The 20852-nt window shown below is 36.5% G+C and overlaps 1 protein-coding gene across 1 annotated transcript in view; it reads left to right on the top strand.

Moving 5' to 3' along the window:
* The first annotated feature begins 167 nt into the window (after positions 1 to 167).
* Positions 168 to 20852, top strand: part of clcn6 (chloride channel 6) — a 24339-nt gene continuing 3654 nt past the window's right edge. The window contains exons 1-21 of the mRNA XM_073819223.1: positions 168 to 271; positions 1035 to 1094; positions 1196 to 1261; positions 1340 to 1405; positions 1976 to 2042; positions 2132 to 2238; positions 3457 to 3583; positions 4377 to 4444; positions 4637 to 4695; positions 7451 to 7583; positions 7684 to 7797; positions 8319 to 8485; positions 9012 to 9126; positions 10824 to 10953; positions 11480 to 11633; positions 11775 to 11931; positions 12137 to 12243; positions 12532 to 12718; positions 14216 to 14373; positions 18444 to 18600; positions 18720 to 18779. Of these exons, the coding sequence (XP_073675324.1) occupies positions 197 to 271; positions 1035 to 1094; positions 1196 to 1261; positions 1340 to 1405; positions 1976 to 2042; positions 2132 to 2238; positions 3457 to 3583; positions 4377 to 4444; positions 4637 to 4695; positions 7451 to 7583; positions 7684 to 7797; positions 8319 to 8485; positions 9012 to 9126; positions 10824 to 10953; positions 11480 to 11633; positions 11775 to 11931; positions 12137 to 12243; positions 12532 to 12718; positions 14216 to 14373; positions 18444 to 18600; positions 18720 to 18779 (2334 nt within the window). The 5' untranslated portion in view covers positions 168 to 196. The remainder of the gene's footprint in view (positions 272 to 1034; positions 1095 to 1195; positions 1262 to 1339; positions 1406 to 1975; positions 2043 to 2131; positions 2239 to 3456; positions 3584 to 4376; positions 4445 to 4636; positions 4696 to 7450; positions 7584 to 7683; positions 7798 to 8318; positions 8486 to 9011; positions 9127 to 10823; positions 10954 to 11479; positions 11634 to 11774; positions 11932 to 12136; positions 12244 to 12531; positions 12719 to 14215; positions 14374 to 18443; positions 18601 to 18719; positions 18780 to 20852) is intronic.

The following is a 20852-nucleotide window of genomic DNA, read 5'->3' as shown; positions in this document are numbered from 1 at the left end:
TTAGACATTTTATGTTTTGATGATTTACTAAAGATGTTGCGTACACACGCAACTTTTGCGTTAAAACTGCGTAGCTGGGGCGCGCTTGAATCAACTGGTCTGCGTTAAAGCTACGCAGCTGGTGCCACTTGAGTAACTCAGCTGGCTTGTGTGATGGTCATGTGACCAGGTGCGCTGTAGCGGTGTGTTTCTGAAGATGGCGTGCTGTGGAGGCTGTTTGTGTTGTCAATGCTGCTGCAATGAAGGCGAAACAAGAACACCCGAGGAGCTGGTATGAACTATTTTATTTGTGTTATCGGTTACCTAACGCAAAACGCCTTGTTGAATGAAATAAGAGTTCATTATAACGCTGTAAAGTATGCTGCCTCTGCTGTTCTCCACCCAAATTCACTGTAAACACCCTGCTGTACATCAACAGTCTACATTAACAATGAGTCTACCAACCAAACCAAGTCTGCTGAGAGCTGTAATGTTGCAAATCTACAAGCTCCTGAAGAAAAATCAGCATTGTGTTGGAAAATGAAAGTGTAACTGTTTCTGAATCTAGTGTGTTCATTGTCTAGACGACAGTGTTTTGGTCATTTTTGGCCAGAGCAGTAGTTTTAGACAATATGTCATTAGGGTGTCATATAATTTAATCATTTGGGTCATTGTATGACCAAATCAGTGTCTAGAGCTCAGTAGGTCATGAGACACACCCTGTGTTCCTTGGTGATATTATGATTATTATTAATTATGAATTATCAACCTCATTTTATACTACTAATGTTCTTCATTGTTGTGAAGTAAAGCTAATATTGTAGATAAAGCTTTTTAAATAAAGGTATAATAAAGAGAAATTGCAGAAATGTGCTCAGAAACAGTGACTCCATTGTGTCAAGTCGTAACATGCCATCTGTTCAGTTTGAAGATTGAAATCCCAGTCTGGGAAACCTCAGAACCACCAAAAGACCATCAGACTGGGGTTTTACTTTTTAAAGGTCTCATTTCCTGAACATGATAAACAGATTTTATTCTCGCCTTTCGCTTGTTAGACAATACTGGGTGAAACCAGAGAAGATGAGGATGAAATATTGCCGAGGAAAGACTATGAGGTTAGTGAATAATGGACGCAATAGATTAGATTTACAATAAAAGCAATACTAAGACTTTGTCTCTAATGGATATGGGTAAATATTCATATTTTGCATTTCAGAGTTTGGATTATGATCGATGTATTAATGAGCCATTCTTGGAGGTTTTGGAGGGATTGGATAATAAGGTAAAATGTGTGATGTGATGTCTTCATCTATTGTGATCTCAAATCCCTTTTAACAAAGTTATCTCATTTCTCTCGCAGAAAGCCAGAAAGTATGAAGCGATAAAGTGGATTTTGGTTTTTGCAATAGGAGTATCAACAGGACTGGTACGTTTTGGGGTGGTTTATGCATCTAAAATCATTTTGATAAGGGGTCAGGGCACCAAAATGGTGCACGATGTTTTTATACCCTATTGGAAAATGAGATTTATAGCAAATTATAGATCACACTGCTTTATTTACCTGAAATCGAACATGACTAAACAAGAACAAATGTCTTTGTTTTCAGATGCAGGTTACAATTAATTGATCAGTTTAGTTTATACTCTCTAAAATTACTTATATCAAATCTCAGTGTATTTCTGATGGAAAAAATAGTCCATAATTGGTTTTCTTTGGTTTTATGTAATGTAGTACATACTAATTTTATGTGCATTTAGCGCATGTAAAAGTATATTTAAACTTCATTTTTAAACATATTTAAAATTCAAACATATTTTACCCCCCCCCCCCCCAAAAAAAAAAAAAAAAATTAATTAAATAATTGTATTAAATTACATCAATATCATTATAGAAATTAAGCCTTTTTAGAAACATTTTGGTGTTGGAGGTGAAATATTCATAATTTCTGTGGTAAAATGGTGATTTCTGATTTTTATTTTATTTTATTTTTTTCAGACTGGCCTGTTTATCGATTTCTTCGTGCGGCTTTTTACTCAGCTAAAGTTCAGCTTGGTTGGACAATGTATCCTTTCTGCTCCGTGCTGCTTTGTGTTTTGGGTATGTGATAATTTTGCTCTGTTTGCTGAGTGGAGTCCTTGACATATGCTTCAGCTGTGGAGGAATGCAGTGAGAATGGCTGTCTAGTTCTCTCATTACTGGAGCTGCTGGCTCTCAATATGACTTTCGTATTCATCTCCAGCGTCCTGGTACTCATTGAGGTAAGAACATCTCCATCGAAAAACTACATCTAGTAAAGTCATTACATAAAACACCAGAGGGTAGCACTGTACATTAAAATCATCAGGAAAAAAAAGCTCACTTATTTATTGAATATCTTTCCAAGTCAAGACATAATTTGAATCAGGAAGGGCTGACTTTCTTACTGTATTTCAGGCATGATTTTTTTATTTTATTTTTTTAAGAAAACTTTTATGCTCAGCAATGCTGCATATTTAATAATAATGCAGTAATATTAATAATAAGTGTTTCTTATTAGCAAATCAGCATATACAAATGATTTCTGAAGCATCATGTGACAGTGAAAACTGGAGTAATGATGTTAAATTCAGCTTTGATCACAATTCTATTTTAAAATATATTAACATAGAAAGCAGTTATTTTAAATTGTAATAATATTTCACAATATAACTTGATCAAATGAATTCAGCATTGGTGAACATAAGAGACTTTTTCATTACAATTTTTTCACTTCTTTTTTAATGACCAGTATATGTAAAATATTGATGTACAGTACAGACCAAAAGTTTGGACACACCCTCTCATTCAAAGAGTTTTCTTTATTTTCATGAAACTTTGCTCGAAGTATCGCCTGGGTCTCTACACATGAACTCCAGCATTGAGAACATTGTTTGTGTACACAGAGTTTACTAAAAAGAAAGGTTTTGAACAACTCACTTTCACTGTTTGAGTTTCCTCTCGCGGCCGTCTTGCCAGTCAAGAAGTGTCGATCTCCGAATGCGAATTATAATTACCATTAGGTAAAAAACATTTAATAATACGTTTTATGTATGAGACTACCTCTTGAAGCTCATCAAGAGAATGCCAAGAGTGTGCAAAGCAGTAATCAGGCAAAAGGTGGCTACTTTGAAGAACCTAAAATATGACATATTTTCAGTTGTTTCACACTTTTTTTGTTATGTATATATAATTCCACATGTGTTAATTCATAGTTTTGATGCCTTCAGTGTGAATCTACAATTTTCATAGTCCTGAAAATAAAGAAAACACTTTGAATGAGAAGGTGCGTCCAAACTTTTGGTCTGTACTGTATGTGCGTGTTTGTCTGTCCGAGATAAAGTATTTTAATTTACCCATAAAATCAAAGCTGCATGTTATACTTAAAGGTTAACTGAATAACTGTACAGTGTTTCAGTGTGTGGGTACTATATAATCATTCTGTTTCTCCTGTGTAATAGCCTGTTGCAGCTGGGTCTGGTATCCCAGAAATCAAAAGTTACCTGAATGGAGTAAAGATTCCTGGCATTGTGCGGCTGCGAACCTACATATGTAAGGTCACAGGAGTCCTGTTCGCTGTTGCTGGAGGTAATGATGAGGAAAACGGTCTACATCAACACAGACAAATATTACAGTAAAATCTGTCGGTAACACTTTCTATGAAGCCTGTATTTATAATTCAATATAAGGGTATTCTAAAGGCTTTAGAATGAATGCATAACACATTATAAAAAACAGTTTTAATGTATTATAATACTCTGCAACTGCATGTCAGCTAGCAGTAATTATTATTGTTAGTATGCTAAATATATCCTAACACTGTATTCTGATGGTTCCCCAAAAGACAAACTGATTATAAGTAACTTTGCAAGTACGTGAACCTTCTACCTACCCTAACCTTAACCTAAGTCTACTAATACTCTAAGGAGTGTTAGTTGACATGTAAGGGGACATCTAAGGGGACCATCAAAATAAAATGTAATATAATGTAAAAAATAAATGTAATATGATATAGTCCATTATAAATTAAGTAGATTTAATATGGCGTCCATTGTGTGTTATAAATAATCATAATCTTAAAGGTTATAACATCAAATACTCAAGTATTATAATGCATTATAATTGTTATGATTATTCATGAGATAATATAACATATTATATGTTTTTTTTTTATAATGCGTTAGAAATACCCTTTTATTATTATAAATAGGGGCTTCATAGAAAGTGTTACCAATTTGTTTGTAAGAAAATGCATGTAAACTAGCTTCATTCTGATAATGTCAATAGATTACATGGTGTTGATCAGAGCCATGCTGCCAGATTAAAGTGATATGTCTTTTAGAAGCTGTTATATGCTGATTCAGTGTTGTTTTTGCTTCAGGATTGTTTGTCGGTAAAGAGGGACCAATGATTCACAGTGGAGCAATAGTAGGAGCAGGACTACCTCAGGTACTCCTCTATATGCTGATGTATCCAACATGAATCGACTAATTTGACTAATTTTTGGACTGATTTGTTGAGGTTAACAGAAGTTTAGATGGTTAATGATTTTGTTTTCTGAATGCTACCAGGATTTATTTATGCATAATCTTTCTTGTCACAGTCATACACTAATGAAAGCATACTTGTCTGTCCGGTTAGTTTCAGAGCATCACCTTCAAGAAGATCAGCTTTCACTTTCCCTATTTCCGCAGTGACAGGTGAGCGCCACATCACAACAACCACTAAATCGTTCATTACACTGTGCAAAATGAATGTAAAACGTTAAGTGACATTCAAACCCATTTTACTTGGACAAAAAAGAAATGCACAACAGCACATTTCATCCATTTGTAATTGATTGGATCAATAATTGAAGACGGATCCAAACGTTTAAACAAATTGCATTTACATTTAGACATTTAGCAGGCACTTTTATCCAGAGTGACTTACAAAAGAGGACAATGGAAGCAATCAGAATCAACAAAAGAGCAATAACAAGTGTGACAAGTCTCATTTAGCCTAACGCAGTACACGTGTCAAGGTTTTTTTTTAAATGTTATAATAAATAAAAAGTAGACAGAATAAAAAAAGAACAGAGAAGCTAGTGTTTTTTTTTTTTAAGAAAACAAGCATTAAATAAATGAATAGACTATAAGTCTAAAAAGGCAAGTTTCTTTTAAAGAATATAATTAGAATAGAGGATGCTAGAGTTAGAAGATCAAATAAAGATGGAAGAGATGTGTTTTGCAGATGAGTTGTGCAGGTCATTCCACCAGAAGGGTACAGTTAATGTGAAAGTCTGTGAAAGTGATTTTGTGCCTCTTTGGGATGGCACAATAATGCACTGTTCACTTGCAGAACTCAAGCTTCTAGAGGCACGTAAGTCTGAAGTAATGAATTTAGGTAAAGGGGTGCAGAGCCAGTGGTGGTTTTGTAGGCAAACATTAATGCCTTGAATTTTATGCAAGCAGCTATTAGTATCCAGTGCAAATTGATGAAGAGAGGTGTAACGTGCTTTCCCTTCGGCTCATTAAAAATTAATATTGCAGCCGCATTCTGGATTAATTGTACAGTCGTGGCCAAAAGTTTTGAGAATGACACAAATATTAGTTTTCACAAAGTTTGCTGCTAAACTTCTTTTAGATCTTTGTTTCAGTTGTTTCTGTGATGTACTGAAATATAATTACAAGCACTTCATACGTTTCAAAGGCTTTTATCGACAATTACATGGCATTTATGCAAAGAGTCAGTATTTGCAGTGTTGGCCCTTCTTTTTCAGGACCTCTGCAATTCGACTGGGCATGCTCTCAATCAACTTCTGGGCCAAATCCTGACTGATAGCAACCCATTCTTTCATAATCACTTCTTGGAGTTTGTCAGAATTAGTGGGTTTTTGTTTGTCCACCCGCCTCTTGAGGATTGACCACAAGTTCTCAATGGGATTAAGATCTGGGAAGTTTCCAGGCCATGGACCCAAAATTTCAACGTTTTGGTCCCCGAGCCACTTAGTTATCACTTTTGCCTTATGACACGGTGCTCCATCATGCTGGAAAATGCATTGTTCTTCACCAAACTGTTGTTGGATTGTTGGAAGAAGTTGCTGTTGGAGGGTGTTTTGGTACCATTCTTTATTCATGGCTGTGTTTTTGGGCAAAATTGTGAGTGAGCCCACTCCCTTGGATGAGAAGCAACCCCACACATGAATGGTCTCAGGATGCTTTACTGTTGGCATGACACAGGGCTGATGGTAGCGCTCACCTTTTCTTCTCCGGACAAGCCTTTTTCCAGATGCCCCAAACAATCGGAAAGAGGCTTCATCAGAGAATATGACTTTGCCCCAGTCCTCAGCAGTCCATTCGCCATACTTTTTGCAGAAGATCAATCTGTCCCTGATGTTTTTTTTTTTTTTTTGGAGAGAAGTGGCTTCTTTGCTGCCCTTCTTGACACCAGGCCATCTTCCAAAAGTCTTGGCCTCACTGTGCGTGCAGATGCGCTCACACCTGCCTGCTGCCATTCCTGAGCAAGCTCTGCACTGGTGGCACTCCGATCCCGCAGCTGAATCCTCTTTAGGAGACGATCCTGGCGCTTGCTGGACTTTCTTGGACGCCCTGAAGCCTTCTTAACAAGAATTGAACCTCTTTCCCTGAAGTTCTTGATGATCCTATAAATTGTTGATTTAGGTGCAATCTTAGTAGCCACAATATCCTTGCCTGTGAAGCCATTTTTATGCAACGCAATGATGGCTGCACGCGTTTCTTTGCAGGTCACCATGGTTAACAATGGAAGAACAATGATTTCAAGCATCACCCTCCTTTTAACATGTCAAGTCTGCCATTCTAACCCAATCAGCCTGACATAATGATCTCCAGCCTTGTGCTTGTCAACTTTCTCACCTGAGTTAACAAGACGATTACTGAAATGATCTCAGCAGGTCCTTTAATGACAGCAATGAAATGCGGTGGAAAGTTTTTTTCGGGATTAAGTTAATTTTCATGGCAAAGAAGGACTATGCAATTCATCTGATCACTCTTCATAACATTCTGGAGTATATGCAAATTGCTATTATAAAAACTTAAGCAGCAACTTTTCCAATTTCCAATATTTATGTAATTCTCAACTTTTGGCCACGACTGTACAGGTTTGATAAAACTGTCTGGAAGACCTGCCAAAAGAGCATTGCAATAGTCCAGCCTGGACAGAACTAAAGATTGAACAATAAGTTGTGAAGCATATTCTGAAAGAAAGAGCCTGATCTTCCTGATGTTGAATAAAGCAAATCTGCAGGACCGGGCAGTTTTAGCAATGTGGTCTGAGAAAATCAGCTGGTCATCAATTACAACTCCAAGGTACTCCAGTAGCTAGATGTTGCAACTTGGATACTGTACCTCTCCAAGATACCTTGAAGAACCTGTCTGAGTTGTAAGACTAAAACCACTGGAGTGTGGTTGATTTGTCAGTGGTATTTGTGTTCAGGGACAAGAGAGATTTTGTGTCGGCGGGTGCTGCGGCTGGTGTTGCGGCTGCCTTCGGGGCACCCATAGGGGGCACACTCTTCAGTCTGGAGGAGGGCTCGTCCTTCTGGAACCAGGCCCTCACATGGAAAGTGGTATGTGGATATATTATTTAGGGTTTAGGTCATGTATTTTTGGTGTGTGCTGCGAAGGTTCGGTTTATGATTCTCTTTCTGTCTCTCTTCTGTCTTAAAGTTGTTCTGCTCCATGTCTGCCACTTTCACACTCAACTTCTTTCGTTCTGGGATCAACTTTAATAAATGGGGATCATTCCAGTTGCCTGGGCTGCTTAACTTTGGAGAGTTTAAGGTAAAAAAGCTACAGAAATCATTGTAGCCTCTTTATTATATGGATTCACGTTGTGTTGCTATGTAAATTAAGTGATCATATGGAATGTGAGGAATCCAAAATTCGGTCTCGTCTTCTGCGAAATTTATATATTAAATGACATTTACAACACTTTATTGTGAATGATTATCAGTGCAAATTGTATGAAATTCTAGCTGAAGCTTCTGATGTCATCTAGGTCAATCAATGCTAGAATGCTATTTAATCAATTGTTTTAGCTTGATTTTGTAGGTAATGCAACCTTAAATAGTTATTATAGTAATAGTAATTTATATTATAGTAATAGTAATTTAAAATTAATTATAGTTACATTTTACAGGGATTATAGCAATGAAAGCTATTGATGATGCACTTGACCTTTAGCTTTCCTATTCAATCACCTGCAAATGGATTTTGTTTACTTAAAGTAATCATTACTATTGGAAAAACAAATCAGTGAGGTGTGTGGTTTTAACTTATTTGTTTTTCTTTACTATCTGCAGTGTGTAGACGGAGATAAGACGTGTCATTTGTGGACAGCAGTAGATTTGGCATTTTTTGTGTTGATGGGGGTGGCAGGAGGTTTGCTTGGTGCTCTGTTTAACTGTATCAACAAACGCCTCGCAAAATACCGCATGAGAAACGTTCACCCCAAAGCAAGATTCATCAGGTACCTGAAAGAGATCTCAATTATATGTGACCCTGGATCCCAAAACCAGTCATAAGTAGCACTGGTATGTTCATAGCAGTAGCCAACAATACATTGTATGGGTCAAAATTACGATTTTACTTTAATACTTTAATATTAAGTAAAGATCATATTTCATAAAGAAATTTTGTACATTTCCTGCTGTAAATATATTAAAACTTAATATTTGATTAGTAGTATGCATGGTTAACTTCAAAGGTGATTTTATTCATATTTATCAATATATTTTCTGCAGCCTCAGATTGAAGATTTTCAATCTTACAATCTTTACATCTCAGCCAAATAGTGTCCTATAACAAACCATCAGTGGAAAGCTTATTTGTTCAGCTTTCAGATGATGTATAAATCTGAATTTAATAAAATGGACCCTTATGACTGGTTTTGTGGTCCCGGGTCACACATGGATTTATATTGAATGCAACTGGAGAATTTAACTACTCCAATAACAGGAGAGTAGCTGTCTGACACTCCATTTGTTGATTGACAGGGTGCTGGAGAGTCTGCTGGTGTGTATGATGACCACACTAGTGATCTTTGTGGCATCAGTGGCTCTGGGGGAGTGTCGAGATTTAGTTTCCACCAATAACAACACATCAACACAGGTTAGTCTGAGTCCAGCTTCATTACTCTCTTTTAACTCTAATCTATTTTTTTCTTTGTGCTGATAGTCAGGAATTTGACTATGTGATACGATAGTTACATTTCTGGTCCACTTTGTGGCTCAATATGGCCAAGAACAGCTCACTTGTATAGAAGGAACCACTTGACTGATACAATGACCAGTTACAGTTATATTTTTTTTTTTTGTCTTTTTCGGGTAGGTAAAACTTGTCATAAACAATCAGAAAGCAATGATGCTGATTTAAGTTTCACAAACCTTCAGTACATTAAGTACAGTATCTCACAAAAGTGAGTACACCCCTCACATTTCAGCAACCATTTTAGTATATCTTCTCAAGGGCCAATACTATAGAAATGAAACTTGGATATATTTCAGAGTAGCCAATGTGCAGCTTGTATAGCAGTATAGATTTACTGTCCTCTGAAAATAACTCAACATACAGCCATTATTGTCAAAATAGCTGGCAACAAAAGTGAGTACACCCTAAATGAACTTGTCCAAAGTGTCAATATGTTGTGTTAGCATCATTGTTATCTGGCACTGCCTTAATCATCCTGGACATGGAATTGACCAGAGCTGCACAGGTTGTTGCTGGAATCCCCTTCCACACCTCAAGGAGCTGCTGGATGTTAGACACATGGTGCTTCTCCACCTTACAGGTGCTTAATAGGGTTCAGGTCTGGAGACATACTTGGCCACTCATCACTTTCACCTTCAGCTTCTGTTCTGCCTAGTTTCTGGAGGTAAGGCGTCATGTTCTGCTTCAGAATGTACAGTACATAATGAAATCTATGTTTCCCTCAATGAACTGAAGCTCCCCAGAACCAGCAGCACTCATGCAGCCCCAGACCATGATGCTACCACCACCATGCTTGACTGTAGTACTCCTCACCAGGGCAGCGCCACACATGCTGGACACCATCTGAACCAAACAAGTTTATCTTAGACTCATCAGACCACAGGAGGTGGTTCCAGTAATTCATGCTCTTGGACAGGTTGTCTTCAGCAAACTGTTTGCGGGCTTTCTTGTGAGCCAGCTTTAGAAGAGGCTTCCTAAACCTCTAATAGCCTTGGCCATCTTTGTGGAGAGCAACAATTCTAATTCTCAAATCCTCAGAGAGTTCTTTGCCATGAGATGCCATGTTGAACATCCAGTGGTCAGTATGAGACAATTGTACTTAAAGCAACAAATTTTAGCTGCTCTAATATAAGATACACAAGTTTGTATGGTCCTGTCAAGCAGACAAAAACACAAACATGATGAATAGGACATGTGGCTTTGCATGGTTAAACGACATACTGCTGTTATCACTTAGGGTGTACTCACTTTTGATGCCAGCTATTTTGACAATAATGGCTGTATGTTGAGTTATTATCAGAGGACAGTAAATCTATACTGCTATACAAGCTGCACATTGACTACTCTAAACTATATCCAAGTTTCATTTCTATAATATTGTCCCTTGAGAAGATATACTAAAATGGTTGCTGAAATGTGAGGGGTGTACTCACTTTTGAGAGATACATGTATGTAGGTTGCTATATAGGTATGTAAGATATACAGCCTGGTTCACACTGCAGCTAATTCTTATAAAATTAGAACTTGCCATTTCGAGAAAGTTATGCTTGTGTGCAGTATGCCTCCGTTTGTAAGTATAGTAATGGTTTGTTTTGTAGGGGTCCGTAAATGAGGAGGTGAACTCAACCATACGACGCTTCTTCTGCTACAACAACACATATAATGACATGGCAACCCTGTTCTTCAACCCACAAGAGGTGGCAATCCACCAGCTCTTCCATCAGAATGGTAAGAAAGTTACATGCAGTATATGCTGTTTATGATCAATTTGTATTAATTCTCACGTCACAGCATATTTTTTGAGGTTTTATTAGTCTCTGGTTGAAGAATTTTTATTGTAAGTGTAACTATATATATATATATATATATATGTTTATGTAAATGAGATAATAAAAATAACTAAGATCTACTGTAGCGCACATCCACAACTTACTGAAAACTATTAACTAACATTTGTGGAGGGCAAATACCCCAATGCTTTTACAGGAAAAGGGTGCGCTGGATTTTTAACACAAAACAAACCAAGAAAGTGCTTCAGTGAAAAATAGAGTAATCACTTCATCTTGTTTTCATGGGAACCCAAAATTGTAATTGAAAATAAAGTTTGATTTAACAGCGTGCCTGAACCTCTGTAATCTTTTTGCTTTGTAAAAATTGAGTTGAAGTTTCTAAAAAGTGTGTATCACAATACCTCTTTATTTTCTAACCCTTTTCTCTCTCTCTTTCTCCCTCCTTTGTCTGGTTTTGTTGGCAGCTACCTTTAGTCCCATCACCCTCTCGCTGTTCTTTGTGCTGTATTTTTTTCTGAGCTGTTGGACATATGGTGTTTCCGTCCCCAGTGGTCTCTTTGTCCCGTCTCTTCTCTGTGGGGCTTCACTTGGGCGCCTAGTGGCCAATGTCCTCAAAATGTAAGATTTATTCCTGTTAACAATCTCTTAAGAACAACCAAGAGCACTTGTTAGAGCAGGACACATACATTTATTGTAACTTATGCATCGTAATTTCTCGGCCCACACCTATAACGTTGTTTTCACTGCGTGTAATTGCAGTAACTTCCACATGCAAATATATTCTGGGACCTTTGCCTTGATTGGAGCAGCTGCCTTTCTAGGAGGTGTGGTCAGGATGACCATCAGCCTGACAGTCATCTTAATCGAATCGACCAATGAGATCACATACGGACTTCCAATTATGATAACATTAATGGTAAGAAAAACAAATCACAATCATTTCTGAGATGTGGGAAATCGTCGTCTAGGATGAGGTAATGAATACAATTATTTAAATTATATCAGACTATATCCTTTATGAATGCCTTCCTAATATAGCATAATTAGAATTGAATGAGATAAAAAATAAGCAACTTCAGTTAAATAAGACTTCTGCTAACTGGCATTGTGTTTTTCCTTAGGTGGCCAAGTGGACAGGAGATTTCTTTAATAAGGGAATATATGATATTCATATTCACCTGAAAGGAGTCCCGCTGCTGGAGTGGGAAACAGAAGTCGAGATGGACAAGTGAGACCATTGCATTACCCAGAAGTGTTTAAATGTTAAGCTACACTTAATTTCATGCCTCTGTTTCATAGCATTGTTTATCGTCTAATGCAAGTTTTGAAAAAAATCAGTTATTTTATTTTTTATCTAATTCAATAAAGTAAAATTATTAAGTGTTCAAAAACTGAATGTTTTTTTTTTCTGTGAATTTTGTTTCTTATGCACAGTTTTTGTCTACTACCACTTATTTGTCTCTTTTATTTGTTCCATTTTTTATTTTTTTTTTTACATTTATTTCTAATGTCTTAGGTTAACAGCCAGTGACATTATGGAGCCCAACCTGACGTATGTGTATCCTCACACCCGTATCCAGTCTCTGGTCAGCATCCTGAGGACCACAGTCTATCACGCTTTCCCCGTCGTCACCGAGAACAGAGATAATGAGAAGGAGTTTATGAAAGGCAATATCCTCATTAGCAACAATATCAAATTTAAGGTAAAACATTACGTTACCAATTGTAGCAGTATTGGACTGCAGCGTTTTGACCACAAGATGGTGCAAGTGGTCTGCTGTTTATGTGTCTCACTTCAGTAGCACAGAAATGACTTCAGCAGCGTTATTTGATACTCTGATCATGTACTTTGTTAAGGAGAGATGTAATATCACTTATGAGTCACTAAAGTACATTGAAGTAAGGAGCTATAATTAGAAATCAGATTATGGTGGTTCTTTTGACTTGAACTAATACAGTTTTTGTCATTTACTTAAGTTTTGTTCTTGAAACAATTGATACAAACAGTACCACACAATGGTGTTGCAAAAAGCCTATAACTTCCTCAAATTTCCTAGTTCAACTTTCAAAACTATTTATCTGTTTGTCAAGTATCTATTAGTAGTATCCATTTATGCCAATGCCTTCAGAATAAGTTCTTGTCATTGTTCACAAATAAGATCAAAATGCTTAGCCATGTTGTCTGTATATCAGTGCCTTTGTCATTTATTGATGTAAACTACAACTAATTTTGATGGCAATGATTGTAAACACACAATATCACAATTTGAGCATTGCTAGAATAAATTAGAATAAGGTTTGTTTTCATAATTTTTCATTAATATGTAATAAATCTATCTGTAAAATAAAGTGTAATCCACTCAATATTCAATATTTTAATGTAAATATTTAGTTTTACTTGGAAATATTTCACATTATCAATGAGAAATGCATTGTGAATGCTGTTTCATGTTGGCTTTAAAATGACTAAACACTGCAAAAATGCTTTTCTTACTTAAATTTTTTTTGTCTTGTTTCCAGCCAAAATATCTAGAAATTTTTAAATCAAGAAGGATTTTCTAGACGAGTAAATATTATTTTCTTGTTTTCAGAAAGAACAAGACAAAATTAAGTGAGTTTTGTTTAAAACAAGCTAAATAATCTGCCAGTGGGGTAAGCAATTTTTTTTTTTTTTTCAAACAGAAAGCAAGCTTGTTTAAAGCAAAAACACTTAATTTTGACTTGTTTTTTTTTCTGAAAACAAGACAATAATTTTTACTCATCTAGAAAATCCTTCTTGATTTAAGAATTTTTACATATTTTGCCTGGAAACAAGACAAAATCTAAGTAAGAAAAGCATTTTTGCAGTGTTGAAACCAAGTGAAACAAATAGCTTTATTAAATACTCAAATAAAAAAAACGTCGGTGCAGTTTTTCAACCATGGTTTTAATTTATTAACATCAAATATTTTACAGAATTTACAGAATGTATCAGTTGATGTTTGTTTATAAAACATGTACTAATGACCATTTAACTTTAAAACATAAATTTCATTAAATAGTATGCCAAAATTAACTAGGATTAATAAATTCTGCAAAATGATTGTTCATTGTTAGCTCAGGAGACCTAATGCATTAATGTCAACAGATTGAACCTCATAGTATGTCTTTTTTTGTGTCTAAAATAAACCTGTTTCTCTCTGATGTTTCCTCTCCTTCAGAAAACCAGCGTGTTGACGCGTGCGGGGGAGCAGAGACGGAGGTGTCAGTCCATGAAATCATACCCGTCAAGTGAGCTGCGCAACGTGTGTGACGAGCAAGTTGCTGTGGAGCCGGCAGAGGAAGGGCAGGACATCCTTCAGCAGATGCTGGAGAGGAGGTCAGTCAGATGAACTTTGACCTCCAGAACTGTTATCACCCTGTTCCTTTTGAAAATGATCAATCTTAAGAAAACACTGTCTTTAATATAACACAAGATGGATTTGTATGACAGTATTATGAATGTAGTGTACAGTCGTGGCCAAAAGTTTTGAGAATTACATAAATATTGGAAATTGGAAAAGTTGCTGCTTAAGTTTTTATAATAGCAATTTGCATATACTCCAGAATGTTATGAAGAGTGATCAGATGAATTGCATAGTCCTTCTTTGCCATGAAAATTAACTTAATCCCAAAAAAAACTAACTTTCCACTGCATTTCATTGCTGTCATTAAAGGACCTGCTGAGATCATTTCAGTAACCGTCTTGTTAACTCAGGTGAGAAAGTTGACGAGCACAAGGCTGGAGATCATTATGTCAGGCTGATTGGGTTAAAATGGCAGACTTGACATGTTAAAAGGAGGGTGATGCTTGAAATCATTGTTCTTCCATTGTTAACCATGGTCACCTGCAAAGAAACGCGTGCAGCCATCATTGTGTTGCATAAAAATGGCTTCACAGGCAAGGATATTGTGGCTACTAAGATTGCACCTGGCAGGTGCAATGGCAGCAGGCAGGTGTGAGCGCATCTGCACGCACAGTGAGGCCAAGACTTTTGGAAGATGGCCTGGTGTCAAGAAGGGCAGCAAAGAAGCCACTTCTCTCAAAAAAAAAAAAAACATCAGGGACAGATTGATCTTCTGCAAAAAGTATGGCGAATGGACTGCTGAGGACTGGGGCAAAGTCATATTCTCCGATGAAGCCTCTTTCCGATTGTTTGGGGCGTCTGGAAAAAGGCTTGTCCGGAGAAGAAAAGGTGAGCGCTACCATCAGTCCTGTGTCATGCCAACAGTAAAGCATCCTGAGACCATTCATATGTGGGGTTGCTTCTCATCCAAGGGAGTGGACTCACTCACAATTTTGCCCAAAAACACAGCCATGAATAAAGAATGGTACCAAAACACCCCCCAACAGCAACTTCTTCCAACAATCCAACAACAGTTTGGTGAAGAACAATGCATTTTCCAGCACGATGGAGCACCGTGCCATAAGGCAAAAGTGATAACTAAGTGGCTCGGGGACCAAAACGTTGAAATTTTGGGTTCATGGCCTGGAAACTCCCCAGATCTTAATCCCATTGAGAACTTGTGGTCAATCCTCAAGAGGCGGGTGGACAAACAAAAACCAGTAATTCTGACAAACTCCAAGAAGTGATTATGAAAGAATGGGTTGCTATCAGTCAGGATTTGGCCCAGAAGTTGATTGAGAGCATGCCCAGTCGAATTGCAGAGGTCCTGAAAAAGAAGGGCCAACACTGCAAATACTGACTCTTTGCATAAATGACATGTAATTGTCGATAAAAGCCTTTGAAACGTATGAAGTGCTTGTAATTATATTTCAGTACATCACAGAAACAACTGAAACAAAGATCTAAAAGCAGTTTAGCAGCAAAAATATTGAAAACTAATATTTCTGTCATTCTCAACTTTTGGCCACGACTGTATACTGTCACAAAAATATTTACTGTACTTGCATATCTGTACTTGCATAGCATTTATAGCTCCTAGAAATCCACTCATAATTATATTCAAGAATTCTTACACCAAAAACAACATTTAGTGAAATACTTTGATTTTAAAAGGCTTTTTACTTCTTTAAGACTCATATAATCCACAGCAGACCAGTTAGCTGAATATTGTACATATACAGTGCCATCCACTAATATTGGCACCCTTGGCAAATATGACCAAAGGTGGCTGTGAAAATAAATCTGCATTGTTTGTCTTTTTGATCTTTGATTTAAAAAATGTACAAAATTCTAACCTTTCATCGAGGTAAAACAATTCAAACTGGGGCAAACTCGCATTATGAAATAAATAGTTTTCTCCAATGCATGTTGACCACAAATATTGGCACCCCTAGAAATTCCTATGAATAAATTATCACTGAAGTAAATTCCTATACGTATTAAAAAAAAAAAATTGTCCAGTCATGACTTCCTGTTCCACAGGATTATAAATATGAGGAACACAAAAGCCAAATTCCCTTAATCATCCTTCACAAGAAGTAAAACCAAAGAACATAGTTCTGATGTGCAGAAAAAAAGAAAGTGGCTGTATAAAAAGAGCTTAAGCATTGAAAATCCCCATTTCCCCCATTAGGGCAATAATTAAGAAATTCCAATCAGCTAAAGATGTTACAAATCTGGCTGTAAGAGGATGTGTGTCTAAATCGTCCTAAAGCACAGTGAAGAGTGGCCAAAGACTCTCCAAGGTTCAGAGCTGGAGAATTGCAATTAGTTGAGTCTTGGGGTCAGAAAGCCTAAAATAAAATGATCAAACAGCCCCTACATCACCACATGTTGTTCCAGAGGGTTTCAAGAAAAATCCTTCTGGCTCATCCAAAAACAAACTCCAGCATATTCACTTGTCAGACATGATTGGAACTTCAAACAGGACTGGCTTCTATGGTCAGATGAAACTAAAAATGAGCATTTTGGCACCCTCAAGATGGTTTTGGTGCAGACAGGGATAAAAAGTACCCCATGGCAAGTACCCAGTTAAAAATACTGCTGGTTCTTTAATGTTGTGGACCTATTTTTCTGCTGGAGGTCCTGGCCCTCTTGTTTAGATACATGGCTTCATGGATTCTATCAAATACCAGCAGATAAAAAAATCAAAACCTGACTGCCTCTGTTGGGAATCTTATAATGGGCCATGGTTGCATCTTCCAGCAGGACAATGAGTCAAAAAAAAAAAACATCAAAATCAACACAAAAATGTGTCATTGAGCACAGAATGAAGCTTCTACCATGGCCGTCCTAGTTCCCTGACCTGAACCCTGTATAGAAACTAAAGAGAAGAAGCACCAACATGAAGCTAGGAATCTGAAGGATCTGGAGAGATTCTGTATGAAGGAATGGTCTCTGATCTCTGGTCCAAACTCATTAGACATTGTTGGAGAAAACTCCAAAAAGAGCTGTTATCTTTGGAAAAGGACGTTGCAATAATTGGGTGTCAATAATTGTAGCCAACGTGAACTAGACAAAAATGTTAATTTCATAATGAGATTTCCTCCCAAGTTTCCATTTGGAATGAAAGATCAAAAGGATAAACAATGCAGTTCCCTTATGGTTATGCTCTATACTTTCTGCTACTTGAAAGGGAATATGACATTATACTGATTCAATTTACTTTAACTGTTCTTGGTTTTATGTTTTTATAATATTTTATTAAAATGCAGTCTCCACCGTTTTGCAAATCCAAACAAGACTGCATGAGCAGGGAAGAATATTATGGAATAAATAACATCCTAACATCATTTGTCCAGTCAAATCCCACCAAGTGAAATCAAGTCCTACTACAGTATTCTAGATATTCTGCTTCACTCATTAATGCTATTAAATCTTAAAGAAAAAATGACTTGCATGACACACTTTATGAAATCAAATAAAAAATATCTTAAAGTATTTTGTTTATTTTGTATTACAATTTTAATTAATAAAAAATGTAAAATTAATTTTTAAATTTATATTAAATTTGTAATTATATATATATATATATATATATATATATATATATATATATATAATATATTTACATTATTTGTACTAAATCTTGACTTTAAAAAAATGACATGCCATTTATAGTATATTTGATTTGCCAAAAAATGCTTGTCTACGGTGGCTGAGAGAGCTCAACGCGCTGCAACTTAAGAAAACATGTGCAAACAGAAAAAAACGACAACAAACAAAAAACCCCATCTTCATCAGTTTGACAACACAGGCACTGCAAATCCTCGCAACGCAAACACAAATACGGAAACGCGCTGCAAACACAAAAAAAGCACTGCAAATAGCACAGAGGGCACCATAGGAGATCATATATTAACACACTGACATTTTCGAGTGATTTTTAATAAATTATATTAGTGGACTGGGAGGGAGCTTTGAGTTGTGACAGTATTGTGGGCAATACAAAGGTATTTTCCCACATGAGCTCTTTATATGAGTTTGCTGTTGTTGTTAACAGACATGTGCCGTACCCAAACCTTTACCCGGACCAATCTCCCAGTGAGGAGTGGACCATGGAGGAGAGGTTTCGGCCGCTCACCTTTCACGGGATCATTCTGCGCTCACAGCTCGTCAACCTGCTGATCCGCGGCGTCTGCTATGCTGAAAACCAGTCGGTCAGTGCCATTCAGACCCTCCTCCTTGATTCTTCTGTCTTTCTCTCTTTTGTTTGTTCTCTTCCTGTCTTATCACCTTTTCTCTTGCCTTTATTTCCCACCTCAATTTTCCTGATCAGATCCTAGGCAGTCAGATCATCCCTGTAATCATCCCTCGTGGTTATGCTCTATACTTTCTGGTACTTGAAAGGGAATATGACATTATACTGATTCAATTTACTTTATTAATAACTGTTCTTGGTTTTATGTTTTTATAATATTTTATTAAAATGCAGTCTCCACCATTTTGCAAATCCAAACAAGACTGCATGAGCAGGGAAGAATATTATGAAATACATAATATCCAAACATCATTTGTCCAGTCTAATCCCACCAAGCGAAATCAAGTCCTTCACACCACAGTTTTATTTTATTTTTACAAATTTATTTCTAGATATTCTGCTTCACTCATTAATGCTATAAAAATATACAAAAAAAGTATTTGTTTCCAGAGAGAAAAAATGTCTTCACAATCCTTCATCAAAATGTAATAACTTTCCTTTTTTACTGTTGACACAAGCCCTCCTGTTTACTGAACTGTAATTCACAACCCAATGAACTCTATTAAATCTTAAAATAATGTTTAAAAACTGTACTTGCAGATAAAATATTATTAACAAAAAAGTTTACTTAAAGAAAAAATGACTTGCATGACACACTTTATGATATCAAATAAAAAATATCTTGAAGTATTTTAATGTTTATTTTTTATTATTATCACAATTTTAATTAATAAAAATGTAAAATAAATTTAATTTATTTAAATTAAATTTGTAATTATATATAATATATTTACATTATTTGGACTAAATCTTGACTTAAAAACTTAAAGACTTTTAAAAAAATGACATTAGAGTAGTAGAAATGCCATTTATAGTATATTTGATTTACCAAAAAATACTTGTCATCAGCGCAGTCATCTCTCTGTTTATGTGGTAAGTGAAATCCTACGTATAGCAATGTGACAGGCTAGCGCTAGCATTAAGCTAACCGTGTCCCTTGAGTGACTCGCCTTGTTTAACTGATGTACTGACGTTAATGATGATTGGGCGATGCAAATGTTGGAGGCGTAACTATTAACGATCTCGGAAAGTTTCGTAACTGTCGGTGTTATGTTGGAATTGACCTATTTTTCGGTGGTCTTTTGCAAATACTAGATTTATATAAGAAGGAGGAAACGGTGGTGTTTGAGACTCATGGTATGTCATGTCCATGTACTGAACTGTTATTATTTAACTATTATATTTAACTATTTAACTAAGTCCTACTTAAAAGTGGGTTTAAAGAATCTAGTTGAGTGTAATATAAATTTAAACAACAAGATATTTTCATTGAATTCCAAATAAAATGTAGTTAAGACTCTAAAAACACTACAATCAGTATTCATGTAAGAATATTATTTTATTTTCATAAGTCTTTTTTTTATAAGAATGTTAAAGGTCCCATATTGTCAAAATCGAAATTTCCTGGCTTTTTTCATGATAACTGAGGTCTAGGGCAGTGTTTCTCAACTCCAGTCCTCGGGACCCACTGCTCTGCACATTTTGTATGTCTTCCTCATTTAAGGCACCTGATTTTGATCATCAGCTCATTAGTAGAAAGATTCATGAACTGAACTGAGTGTGTCAGACTCAGAAACATACAAAATGTGCAGAGCAGTGGGTCCCGAGGACTGGAGTTGAGAAACACTGGTCTAGGGGCTATGTAACTACCATATAAGTTTCAAAACAGTCAATCCACAGTAAACTGCACACAGCCTGCTTAAAGTAGCTGTTCATTTTCACGAGCCGCTGTGACTTCCGTAAAGATGTGACGTCCGATCTACTCAGTCACCGCCTTCAGTCACCACCCAGAGCACCAATCACGTCCCACCCTCCTTTTGTCAAACCCAAAGACAACATCGCGTCCATGCCATTGTTGAGCAACAACAACACGGAAACAAGTCGAGAAAACCCTGTTCAGTCATCATTTCACAGGCTTCCAAACAACATTAATATAAGAGACCAGTGCCAGTCAACTTCAGCCTCTTTCACACAGCGATTATGGAAAATACACGGATAATGTGTCCCATGATTTGTTCCAGAATTTTTTTTAATTGGTTCATTCAAAGTTGTTTTCCGGAATCTGTGCGTGCTTTACACACAACCCGTAAAGACGTGTGACATTTGGATGTGAGATGTAATGCGACGCGTACATTTCACTAAACTGAAACT

The sequence above is a fragment of the Garra rufa genome, chromosome 15, assembly GCF_049309525.1.
Source record: "Garra rufa chromosome 15, GarRuf1.0, whole genome shotgun sequence".
Classification (NCBI taxonomy): Eukaryota; Metazoa; Chordata; class Actinopteri; order Cypriniformes; family Cyprinidae; genus Garra; species Garra rufa.
Note: the sequence above shows the minus strand (reverse complement) of the source record. Positions and strands in the feature narration are given on the sequence as shown.